The sequence below is a fragment of the Ochotona princeps genome, chromosome 3 (assembly GCF_030435755.1).
Source record: "Ochotona princeps isolate mOchPri1 chromosome 3, mOchPri1.hap1, whole genome shotgun sequence".
Classification (NCBI taxonomy): domain Eukaryota; kingdom Metazoa; phylum Chordata; class Mammalia; order Lagomorpha; family Ochotonidae; genus Ochotona; species Ochotona princeps.
Genome location: NC_080834.1, coordinates 110,640,882 through 110,654,120, shown reverse-complemented (window position 1 = coordinate 110,654,120; position 13,239 = coordinate 110,640,882). Strand labels below are relative to the sequence as shown.

Genomic DNA, 13,239 nt, shown 5'->3' with positions numbered 1-13,239 from the left:
CTTCCATCCAATTATTCACTCCCCAAGCAGCCTCAATGACCAGATCTACACCAATCCAAAGGCAGAAGCTCACATCTCCTCTGGGTGTCCCATGTGGGTGCAGGGTCCCAAGGCTTTCGGCCATCCTCCACTGCATTGCTAGGACACAAGCAGGGAGCTGGATGGGAAGCTGGACCACCAGGATCAGAAACAATGCCCATATGAGAGCCTGGTGCATGCAGTTCAGGGAGTTTAGCCACTAGGCTATTGTGCTCAGCTCCAGGAACTCACACTGTTATTTTAAGGAGTGGATGATCCAAGAAGTAGTTTAAGAAATTTTGTCTGCATGACCTACCTAAAGGGTATTGCTTTAAACAATTACATTTCAGTATCTTGTGTCTCTTGTTTTTTGCAATTTGGCTTCACCTGTAAGAATAGCATGAGTAGAGTGATTTATTTTTAACCATCCTAACATTATAATTCTGATGCAATATGGTTTGACTTTATTGGCAGCATATAAAGCCATATGGTAGTTCTACCCAAAATACACTGGAATCTAAGTATTGTTTAGAAGTTTGGCAATATTTGAAATATCATGCATATTCACTTACATGTTTCTAGGTGATTAAATTTGTCAAAAACAATTCATTCTATCATTTATTATTTATGACATGTAGAAGCAATTTTAGATATGGATTTTGTAGTCAAAGTACTGTAAATCTGCATTTTGGGAAAAAATGGGAGAGATGCAAGAATTATTTCTTTGTTACGAAAACATTTGGTACCAACTATACATAATGACAAGTGTTATAGAGTTCTACCCATTTTTGTTGGTAAATATGGGTAATTAGATCAGCAAAATGAAAGCTACCATCTATACATAGCTTAAGGTCATTTAGAGTCCTTTTGAATCTTTAACATTATTCAACCAACACTTTAAGAGCAAAATCACTTATGAGTTTTTCAAATGCTTCTTTTCTTGTTTATATTTACCTTAGAGTCCAAGTTTTCTCTCTGAAGCCCTTTTTCTGAGACGTTCACGAAGCATTGAAGAAATGGATCCTTTTTTCAACCTTCATGAATCTATCACTAAGGTAGGGAAGAAACGTCTTCCTGAAAAGAATGGAAATGTTTTGTCCTTTTCCCTCTCCCACCCCACCCCTTTGGTATAAGAGGAGAAGGAAATCAACCAGTTATCTGTAAAATTAAGTTTATCTGTTTGTGTGTTCCTCTGTTACATAAGCTAGAAAGCACTTTAATATACCTACCCTACTATTTTGTAAGTGATTACAGATTATAAGCAACTGTTTCAAGAACATGCGGATCTAAAAGTATTGAATTGTGATAAAAATAGATCCTTACTATACAACTCATCTTTTCTCACTTCTCAATGTGGTTTTATGGTATTTTCCCAAACACAGAACACTCCTTTGAATTAAGGGTGATACAAAAATATTTCTGAATCTACCTGTCTTTAGTTTTGACTCGGTATTTAAGGTATAAATTTGTTCTTGATTTCAGTATCAGTTAAAATTGTGCTCTTTTAATATGGAGATTGCTTTTATAAGAGATGTTTCTAAACCATGGGGAGAATACTTACATTTTCACTGTATTCTCCTAAATGTAAGTTTTGTATATAAAGAAATTAAGTTTCACAACGTGAAACAAATAAATTTACTGAAATGACAGCATAGAAATTTTTTATATCTACCAATATTTATTTAACTTGTCATAACTCACCTTTTGGGGATACAGTTTGTAGAGTATATCGTCATTTCAGTAACATTGAAATAATCCATATTTATGTATGCTTATTCCAAAGGTTTAATCATTTTCAAATCTTGGTGAAAGTTTAAAAGGCTGTTTTTCTTAAAAACAGGAAGTGATATAAAATGAATTGAGTTCAGGGAAGGACAATAGAACGAACTCAGAATATATATACCCAAAGTAATGCCTGTCTCTGTCATGTAAGGATTGTGTGAAGATTTTTCCAAACATTCAAAATAATAGATTGAACTATATTTTACTTCAAGAATTCTTCTAAACTCAAAATATTTGAATCTTAATTACATATTTATTCCATTTTCCTTTCTAATCCTTCCAAATTCCAAGATGTAGCTTATAATCTTTAGATCATCATTTAGTAGCTAGAGATAGCAAAGTAGGTATGGCTCCAAAGTACAGCTTTTGCATTGGAAATCCAACTGAATCCCAAATGTTTGGTGATAGATAATAGATAGGTAAATGTGTACAATCATGAGCACATAAATGTATTTATATCAATTATATTCATTCAGGTATTTTGAATATTTACAGCTTACATTTATTTGTTTTTGAACAAAGGCATTAAAATGTTTAAAGCAATGGGAATAAAAATATTTTTTCTAGCTTCCTCTACTTTCATAAGGATCTGAGAAATCGTGTATTCTGTTGGAAAGGGCAACTTGAGACTGTTTACTTCATAGTTTCTAGTATGCAAAATTGCTAGCCAGAGAAAATGCTAGCTTCGATGTTCTTGTCTGACATCTTGGCTATGCTTACAAATCCATTTCCTACAAGCATGCTGTATGTTGGATCAGGAAGGATGGCAATACATGTATGACATGCCATGAATATTTATAAGAGGTCAGTGTTTACTGTGAAACAAAGAGGCCTCTTGAGAGAAGATACAAATTTGATGACATGTGCTTAAAAATACGTTTGAAGTGTAAAAACGTATTCCATTATCTAAGTGAACAGATAACAAAAACATTCTTTCCGTGAACATGATAAAATTTGCTCAACTGCAGAAGCAAAAGTTGTGTTTCTTTTTGGGATCACATACACCTCTCACTGCTGACTGTATCTTTCTGATCACCCTGTCTGCCTGCACTGGTTTTGTAGATACTGGTCAGGGCAAGATATTATGCTTGGCAAATTCAGTGTTTTTTTTCTTTCATAAGTGAAAAAAACACCTGGCAGCTATAGAAGATATTAAATGTTATTTGTTTTGAAGGCCAAAATTTCTGTAAAATTTGACAAAATTAAAACATGTATAAAAACAAATGACCTTAGTAGATGCCTAGGAAACATGCGGTGTGGTTTTTACTTTTATCTTGACTATGAAACCGTTATGTTATTTTCTAGGAGCTTGTTTTATTTTCTACACAAAAAAAAAGCATGCTCAGAATGCCCGCTCAGTGGGATTCTGGGAGGTCAAAACAGGTGTGTGTGTGTGTGTGTGTGTGTGTGTGTGTGTGTTTAACAAAGATATGAAAACATGTAGCCGCATTAACCTAAATGTTAAAAATATAGTAATAATGTACACAAATGGAATCTAAATTTAATTTATGGAGAGTTGAGACCTTCAGAAAATTTCTGTTTCACTAAGATAATAATATTATGGCAGCATATATCAATAGTTTGACACTGTATTCCATATCTTAGTGTGACACTGCTGAGAAAACAGTTTTTAAAAAGAAACTAGGTAGATACAAATTCTCAATTCTCAATTAGGGTAGATTTATATAAAACAATGATCGGTATTATACTAATTAAATATTATTTCCAAAAATAGAAGTAATTAAAATATTAAAGATAATATGCTTTATTTTTCCCAGTAAAAATGTGCATTTGGTATAGCACTGTGGCATAGTCATATATATTGTGTAAGTCAATGCGATATATATGTATTTATGTAGATGATGTATTTTCATTGTAAGTCTAATTTTTCATGAAATTAAAATTTAATTTATTTGTATTAGACATTTTTTATATTGTTTTGCTGAAATGAAACTATATTTATAGGTAAATAAACCTCTACACACACTAATACATAAAAGTATAAACCCTAAATCCCTGAAAAATATTTTTTCATGCTGTCCTGATTTTTTTTTACAAAGTTTGAATTTGTCTTGGCATTTGTCTTTTTGATATAAAGCGTGAAAGTAATGAATGAGACTCAATATTGATGCCAAAAGGTGTAATTTATCAATGCTGCTGTGACAGTCAGGTGACACACTATAAAGCTGCTGAAGGGCAACTCAGGCTATGTGGATGTGAATGATGCTTTTCTTATTCTCTATAATTACATGAAAAAAGAAACCCAGAGCACTTGTGCTTTTAGAAATCATAAAAATGAACTAATTCTTTCAAAGACAAAAATGTGATAAAATGCTAGTAAAAATCCTACCTGCTTAATCCTTTAGTGAATGAAGAGTATCATCAGAGATTCATGTTTTGAAATAGGCTTATTTGTCTTTATTCTTTGGATTTTCCCAGTTATGTTTCTAAATTGTCAACATTTAGCTCATATGTTTTTATTAGTAACTTATCAGTCTGTGTAAGCTGGTAAGACATGAGCATGATAGAAACAGTTCACATGCAACAGGACAGCCAAGGGAGTAAACCAGGCTAATGAATCTTTTAAAAGATTCCTTTAAGGGAAGAATACCCAATTGGTGACGTGTGCAAAATGTGGAAGGGGAGAAGTTGGGAGTTTAAACTCTGCTTATGAGATTTGAAAAAGTCACTTACAAGAGGCATGATGGGATTTAAGTAATTCAAGCTTTTTCCAAATCTCAGTGGCTTTCCCCTGAGAGTACTTTAAGATCATTAGCTGGTGATAATGTGTAATAATGACATGTAATTTGAAAATGGAAGATAGATTGGAGTCCAGTTTCAAGACTGAAAGACTGGTTATATAATGTATGACCTGTGAAATAGAGTGAAGAGACAATAGAGAATTTCAATATAGCTACCTTAGTCATTGTTGGTATTATTGAATACAATTATTAACTAGATTGTTAACTGATTTGGAGAAAAGGACAATGAGTGTTACACTGGATAGGTTAGGTTTTGGAGTTCCATGTGTCATCTAGGTAGATAGATAAAAGAGGCAGTTGGACATTTGATGTGAATACTTCAGAAACAAATAGGAACTAGAAATGCCCTGTGAAATATACTAACCACTAGCCACATGTGGATTTAAATTAAGAAAATAACTTCAATCAAATGAGTAAGCAATTTAGTTTCTCTGTGGAATTCACCACAATACACCTGTGTGAAAACCACATATGTCGGTAGCTGCTCTGTTAGCATGGATTTTTTGTTTTAATTCATCATCACCAGTAAAACAGAAGATTATTCTGGCAACATTTCTCTCACAAAGGACAACAGCAAAATGACAGAGAATGCAATTTTAGAAGCAGAAGCTCTTTATCTCATTGTCTGTAACTTTTGAACCCATTCTCTGGACTTTTTACCTGGGTTCCTCTTGCTGGTATGCCTGTTGTGCTTTCTGCATTATGTTCTGTGTTTTGCTGTTCTCAGTGAAGAGATTCTGTTGCTTGTTACTCATTTCTTTACTTTTGAGAAATGTAATGTCTTATATTTATTTTAGATTTGATATGCTTTAATAATACATGATGTATTTTACTAAGTGTATTTATCACCAAAATTCTGTCCTTAATAGACACCAAACTGATGATGGTGGGAGATTCCCATGTACACACATAAACATCCCTAATACATACCCAAATCTTGTTAGCCACATGTAGAGGACAAACTCTTTAAAATTCCAGGTGAATGGGCCTAGCACAGGGGCTCAATTGGGTCAAGCCTTACCTTGCAAATGCTGGGAACTCATATGGGTGCCAGTTCAAGTCCTGCCTGCTCCACTTCCCTTCCAGTTCCCAGCTTATGGCCTGGGACAGCGGCAGAGTATGACCCAAAGCATCTTGGGACCCTGCACCTATGTGGAAGACCAGTAAGAAGTTCCTGGCTCCTGGCCTCGGATCAACTCAGCTCCAGCTGCTGTGCCAGTTTGGAGAGTGAGCAAGCAAATGTAATATTTTTCTGTGTATCTCTCCTTCTCTCCCTTACTCTGATCTGCCTTTCCAACAAATCAATGTAAGCACAGTGTATTTGTGAGTCCAACTAAAGCTCACTGAGCATTTTATTAATGTACTGATGGTGTATTCCATTTGACACCCTAAATGTTCTAAGTCCTTAAATATAAAACAAATATTCTTTACATTTGGTACCATAGAAACGCAAAGGTTATTTGATTCTGCTTGTAAACTTTTTAAGAAAACACTGGTGTGGTGGAGCTTTCATCTTTCCCCCCACCACAGTAAAAGAAGCAATTTCTTCATTGTTATGAGTATTCAATGTTGTATACAAAATATTGACAATATTGGACTTTCCTAAATGCTGGTATTGGATTTCTTCCTCCATTAATATTGTGTTTAATCAGGATCTTAAGACTATTTACAACAGATTAACAAAGAGAAAATAACAGAAAAACTGTATTTATTCCCACTGTGTTTGTGCAGACAATATTAAAGGGAATTGAATTTTAAGTGTAAGGCAATATTTATATATAACTTAGAAGTCAAGGTTACCATTTTTTTTAGAGTTTGCATTATAGCAATATAACTACATTACCACTTGCTTTGTAACCACAAATTTTCATTCAGTTTTGTAGTGTTGTGAATAAATAATTAGTGATTTTGTCTTGAGTGAAGAAAAATGTTTAATGCTAACTTTAAGCCATTTTGATTACTATTAATTGCATGTGGTTGGATGTCTGTTATAATTTCAGGTTAATTGTAACAATAAATTGTATTTGTTAACATTACTTTAAATGCATGACTATGACATACAAAATTGCAATTATTTTAACATGCTATTACTGCAGCATAATTTTCTGACATGATCGTGTCAGTCATATAATAGTTACAAAATGCCTAAAATAATGAATTCATTTTAATAACTATAGCGCAGAGAGGCATTCATAAAATTATTAGCTTTTCTTGGGATGCCATTCCAAAGGAGCCTTAAAAAGAAGAGGAAAAAAAAAGAATTTCAGTGTTTCACTGAATTTTTTTAAATTTGTAAGCTATGTTGTATTTTTGTAACTAGTAGAAATTTTTAGTATATTTTTTAAATGCATAGGAAATTGAGCTGTGATTTCTAATCAGAATGAGCAACTCTGAGTGTCTCTCAGGTACCTCTACTATTGATACATTGTTTGGGTAAAATATATAAATGCCATATTTTCTTTAAGAAAAGGGTGTTGAACACTATTCTTTACTGACCTGTGTTACATGTTTGAGGCACTAGTGAAGCTATGGATTTAGAACTTCTAGATTTTAATTAAAAAAAAAGTTTGCAAGTTACTGGTATTAGTTGCAAAACATATCCACAGAGATCTAAACTGTTTATTTTCATGGTTTAACCTAAATTAAATACTAACCCAAGTATTTATTTTTAATACAAATACCATATAATGAATGGAAGTTTGTAATGAACCAATATTCATTATTTGGAACCAAAGCTACCAAGGGAGTGAATGATATATTAAAATAAATCCTTCACATTTTGAAAAAGAAATACTGTACATGGATTTTCTTCAGTGTATATGTACAATTATATTCAAAAGATTTTACTGAAATTAAGGATTGTATTGATTATATTGCTATTTGCTTGGAGAATTTGATACATTGGCTTTTATTATACTAGGAAATACAGTTTCTAAAACTATCCTTGTGCTATCAATTTCTCTATCTTTTAAAAATTTCTCAGTATTTAATTATTACATAATTTGAAATTGTGCAAATATGACACACTTTTCAAATACAAGATAATTATCAAAGTAGACATTTTTTCTCAGATTTTTACATGTTCAAAGCGTTATAATCCAAAAGATTAGCAAAATTGTTATTTTGAAATATATATTTTGATTTATACATTCATAAAGATTGATTTTTATAAATATTTATTGTTATTGGAAAGACAATTCTACAGAAAATAGGAGAGACAGAGAGAAAGATCTGTCTTCTAGTTCACTCCCCAAATGGTCGCAATAGCCAAAGCTGAGCTGTCCAGAACCCAGGAGCCAGGTGTTTTCTCTGGGTCTTCCTTGTGCGTGCAGGGTCCCAAGGCTTTAGGCTGTCCTTCAGTGCTTTCCTAAGCAACAAGCAGGGAGCTGGTTTGGAAGTGGAGCAGCCAGGACACCAAATGGCTCCCATATGGGATCCCATCACCTGAAAGGGGAAGATTAGCCTATTGAGCCATTGCACCAGGCCCATAAAATCTATCTTTGCATCTTGAAGAATTTATTTTCTAGGTGGTGCGGGTGGCTGTCCTCCATCGCAGGGTACAGAGGCATTTGGGAGGCTGGGTGTAGCGTCTGTCCCTTTCCCCCCAGATATAGGCAGGGGAAAAAAATGTGGAAATAATGGTCTCACCCACATTGTTATAACCCTTGACACTTATCGCCCTAATCAACTATGCAGAAATTCAAATAATTTCTAAGAAGAATGAATTTTCTTTATTTGAATGTCAGAGTTGCATAGACAGAGGGAGAGGCAGATTCTTCTTTGCTTGGTTCACACTGGGCATGGAACAATCTGATGCCAAGAGACAAGAGCCTAGAACACTCATTGGTCTGTTATGTAGGTCCTGGGTTGTGAGTATTTGAGCCATCTTCCTCCTGATTTTCCCAGGAGTATTATTAGGGAGCTGAATCATCTTTTTAAAAGATATATTTTATTTCATCTATTTGAAAAAGAGGGTGAATCAGAGAGGAAAACTTCCATCTCTGGTTCACTCCCCAAATTGCAGATACAGCCAAAACTGAGCTAGGCCTAAGTCAAGAACCACGAGTTTCTTTATGGTCTGCCACACAGTGCATGATGCAAGCACCTGTGCCATCCTCCACTGCTTTCCCAGGCACTTAGATCTAAGTGGGGTGCAGATGCGGCAGGCAGCAATCCATCCCACTATGCCACGGTGAAGGCCATGGGGGTTTGCATATTAAATAGAATAGCCAGATCTTGAACTGGAACACATGCAACGCTGATATTAACAAGCTGTAGCCTATATTCTTTTGCCACAACACCCCTTTAATGCAGTTTTAACAGAATCTGGATATACTATTCATGTTAATTTAAAACAAGTCCTGTAATCACCTGCAGTTATTGTGCCAGTCAGTGAAAGAAACAACAAACCTTTTCAGCAAATTTACATATATAGTTCAGGAATGGCTAGCGCCATTCCATAAACTAACTTTAAAGAATTTCTGAATTTTGCACACTCTAAATAAGCATTTTCCGTATTTTAGGAACTCAGCAACAAGTTGAAAGTTAGTTTTGTTAATTTTTGCATTTCTTCCACACTTTGAAGAAGGCATTGTATTTTGACAATGTTTCCTGATAATACTATTCTCAAAACATTGTAAATGCACAAAGACAACAAGAAGAAAGATCGATAACAGCTTAACCTCTAGTAGGAAAATCAATTGCCCATGTGAAACATGCTGTGCAAATATAAACTATGTATATTAAGAAGATTTAAAAGTTCCATTTGGTATCTAATATTTAAGAATATCTGATATAACCTAATGTAGTCTTATCTAGTTTGTTATAATAAATTCTACCGATGATACTTCTTGGAAACTGTACCCATTACTTCTGTAGGAGCCTGAAATGAGAGATGAACCTATGCTAACATGCAAATAAACAGACACAAATGTCATTTGATAGGAAGTAATTAATGCTGGTGTTTAGTGTAAACATCCTCACTAGTATTCCCTGATTAAGCTCTAAATTATGTTGAAAGTATTTTAAGAAGTTTATGATAATATTAGTAGATAATTCTGTTTTGTTGTAAAAATTAAAATCCATGAATAATTATTCATATTAGAAATTTAAGATGACCCTTTTGGGGCCGTGCTGTGTATGAACATGTGTGTGTATGTGGCAAGAAAAGTTCTCTGAGTATGTGTCTGTGCATAAAAGTGTGTGCATGTAAATTTGTGTGTGTTTATGTATAAGCAGTCTTATCTACAAAATTTCAAACATTGAAAATTTTTTTTTTTTAAAAGCACCAACAACACTTGTTGGCGAGGTTGCGGGGAAAAGGGAACCCTACTCCACTGCTGGTGGGGCTGCAGGCTGGTACAGCCTCTATGGAAATCAGTATGGAGAACATTCAAACAACTCAAAATCAACATACCGTATGATCCAGCAATAGCACTCCTAGGAATATATCCAGAACACTTGTTTTATGAGAAACCAACATGCACTCCTATGTTCATAGCAGCACAATCAGTAATTGCAAAAACATGGAAGCAGCCAAAATGCCCATCAGCAGAGGATTGGATAAGAAAGCTATGGTTCATCTACTCCATGGAATACTACTCAGCTATTAAAAAAAACAAAATGCAGTTCCTTGTGGCCAAATGGGCCAAACTGGAAACCATAATGCTAAGGGAAATGAGCCAATCCCAAAAGGTTAAATACCACATGTTTGCCTTAATTTAAGATGATATGATGTGATGTAAAACATTGAAATTTAAAAAGTACGTATCAGTTGGAATCTTTTTGTTGTTGTTAACAAAGACTTACATGTGGTATTGTTTAATAAAAATAAATCAGTTTTCTTGACTCATGTAATGGTTAAATCTAAAAGAGGCACACTTCAAAAATGCTTCAAACACCATTCTGGATCCACTTACTCTGCTACATTCAGTTCCACTGTTATTTATATTGGATATTTACCAGTGAAATTCCATTATAAAAGAAAAAAAAAATTCTGTCAACCGTTTCTGGAATCATGTGCATATAAGCTTGTCAGATCAAGAAAGGACCTCTCTTCTGATGACGTTTTTCAGAACAAGGATTTCGTTTTTCAGCAAAATTGACCACCCCCCTAGAGGTCTAAATTGGTCCTAGCCTGTATTTTAAATGATATTTTTCAACCATGCAAATAGCTTTGCTGAAAGCGCTAAACCTGGCTTACCTAAATTAATCACAGTGGGGAAGATAGGGGGACTCTAGGGAGTAGAGGTCAGTCTCATTTCTGCAAAATAATGTGAGTCATACAGTAATCAGAGGTGCTGCAGAGACAGTCTCAGAACCATGCTACAAATTATGGTAATGGTACCCTCTACCCTCGCAATAGTAAGAAATAGTAGCTTAGCACATGCAGAACCTGTGCTAAGCAACGGGAAAAATAAGAATAAAGTGAATCACACAACACAGTCATAAAATGAACTCAGTTAAGTGCATCACACCTAGCGTTTTACCACATGTCAATAGACTTAAGAAGGGTAAAATCGGGCCTGGCGCGGTGGCCTCGCAGCTAAAGTCCTCACCTTGAAAGTGCCTGACTCCTATATTGGTGTCAGTTCTAATCCCGGCAGCTCCACTTCCCATCCAGCTCCCTGCTTATGCCCTGGGAAAGCAGTCAAGGATGGCCCAAAGCCTTGGGACCCTGCACCCGTGTGGGAGACCTGGAGGAGCTCCTGGCTCCTGGCTTCGGATCAGCACAGCACCGGCCAATGTGGTCACTTAAGGAGTAAATTATCTGACCGAAGATCTTTCTATCTCTCCTCCTCTCTGTATATCTGACTTTGTAATAAAAATAAATAATTCTTTTTTAAAAAAAACGGGCTAAAAGGGTTAAACTAGGTCATTGTATTCATCAAGCTTGTATCTTCCAGATCCCCTGGTAGACTCTGAACATAATCACCATATTCACCCTGGAAATCAGTCATTCTCTCAGTATCACCTTAGTTGGCCACTATGAATTGATTGGATTTGACAGATGAGAAAATGCTATTGGCTAACCTAGACCTCAAATGCTTATCGTGACAAGCCTCTACATTTAAAGAGGTGGTGATCCTTAGAAAATTCAGAGAATCACTGATTTGAGAGGCACTCCAAACATGACACTCAGTGAGCATATGTAACTGTAAAAGTAGTTCATAAACAAGTAAAATTTTTAATTGAAACTTAAAATTCAAGACATGAAACTATTAAAAACATTTTAGGGCTAGCATTCTGGTTATTGTGAAGATATATTTTAATTTCATTCTGGTGCATGGGATATTTAAATTTTTTACTTCATTTCATTGATGTATAAAGGATTCTATTTTCTTAAATTTGATAAATAATTTACTTAACCACATGCACTGGTTCACCATTTCAACACAGACCCAGGTTTCAATCAACAAATCTTAGTTGTCAATGCAAAGTGATAAGCTCGCAGATATATATTGTCAAAATAACCTTCAGTGTGATGTCATCTTTGATAACTACTCCAGTGTGACATCTGATGTCCTAGTCTGGAAAGATGTTTGTGAGTAGTTTGATGACTAGTTTGAGTAGTAGTTTGCCAAATAAATCTCAAATTCCTGTTCCAGGAATTTTTCTTTATCATAAATAGGCCAAATAATAATTATAATAATAAAAGATTGTTCTTCAATTTAGCACATGCATGTATACTTTTGTTTCTGTGTTTGATATGTTAGGGTAATGATCAGCTTTAAAAAAATCTATTTATTTATTTATTTATTTATTTATTTGGAAAGGCAGATATATAGAACAGAGGAGAGACAGAGAAGAAGATCTGTCTGATGATTCACTCCACAAATGACCGCAACAGTCAGAGCTGAGCGAATCTGACCCCACGAGCTTCTCCCGGATCTCCCACACGGTGCAGCATCCCAAGGCTTTGGCCCTTCCTTAACCGCTTTCCCAGGCCACAAGTAGGGAGCTGAATGGGAAGTGGGGTCACTAGGATTAGAACCGGCACCCATTTGGGAACATGAACACGTTCAAGGAGAGGACTTCAGCTGCTAGGCTACTGTGCTTGGCCCTAATAACCAGCTTTTAATCACTGTAACAAATACATGAGAAAATTTAAATACTGTAATGAGTTCAAGAGCTAAATCATGTTCAAACTACAGTAGTATTCCTGCTGCATATTATTGGTTTTGAGATTGAAATATCAGAGATATATATTTAGGAACCTGGAGATGTATTATATTAGTTGTGGTTTGTTTCAACTATTGTACAATTTAATAAGAATGGAGGGAGTGATGACAGAAATGTATGAAATTTGGAATTGAAATTACGAGAAGACTTGGCATTAAGTTTAAAAATATGTGACAAGCATGAATTTTAAAAATATACAATTTATGAATGAACAAAACATGAATGACAAATGATAATTGCCTCAATTCATGAGCATTTTCACTTAAATATAACATATAAATATTAGTCACAACTCTAGAATTGCAATCAATTTAAATGGAAGGATGTTTATCAGATGCAAGTAACTTTCTGAAATCTGGGCAATGGAGCAAAATGAAAGCTTCTGCTGTTTCTTATAACCTTTTCTTACCCACTAGCAAGAGAGGTAAAAAAAAAAGAAACCTGTACTTTCTTACTGAGACTGTTCAATATTTGCTTCACTCACATCAATCAAAGG

The 13,239-nt window shown here is 34.7% G+C and overlaps 1 protein-coding gene across 3 annotated transcripts in view; it reads left to right on the top strand.

Moving 5' to 3' along the window:
• Positions 1-13,239, top strand: part of NAALADL2 (N-acetylated alpha-linked acidic dipeptidase like 2) — a 1,067,904-nt gene that overhangs the window by 920,656 nt on the left and 134,009 nt on the right. For all 3 annotated transcript variants that reach the window (XM_058661080.1, XM_058661082.1, XM_004591287.4), the window contains one exon: positions 978-1,073. In XM_058661080.1, the coding sequence (XP_058517063.1) occupies positions 978-1,073 (96 nt within the window). The remainder of the gene's footprint in view (positions 1-977; positions 1,074-13,239) is intronic.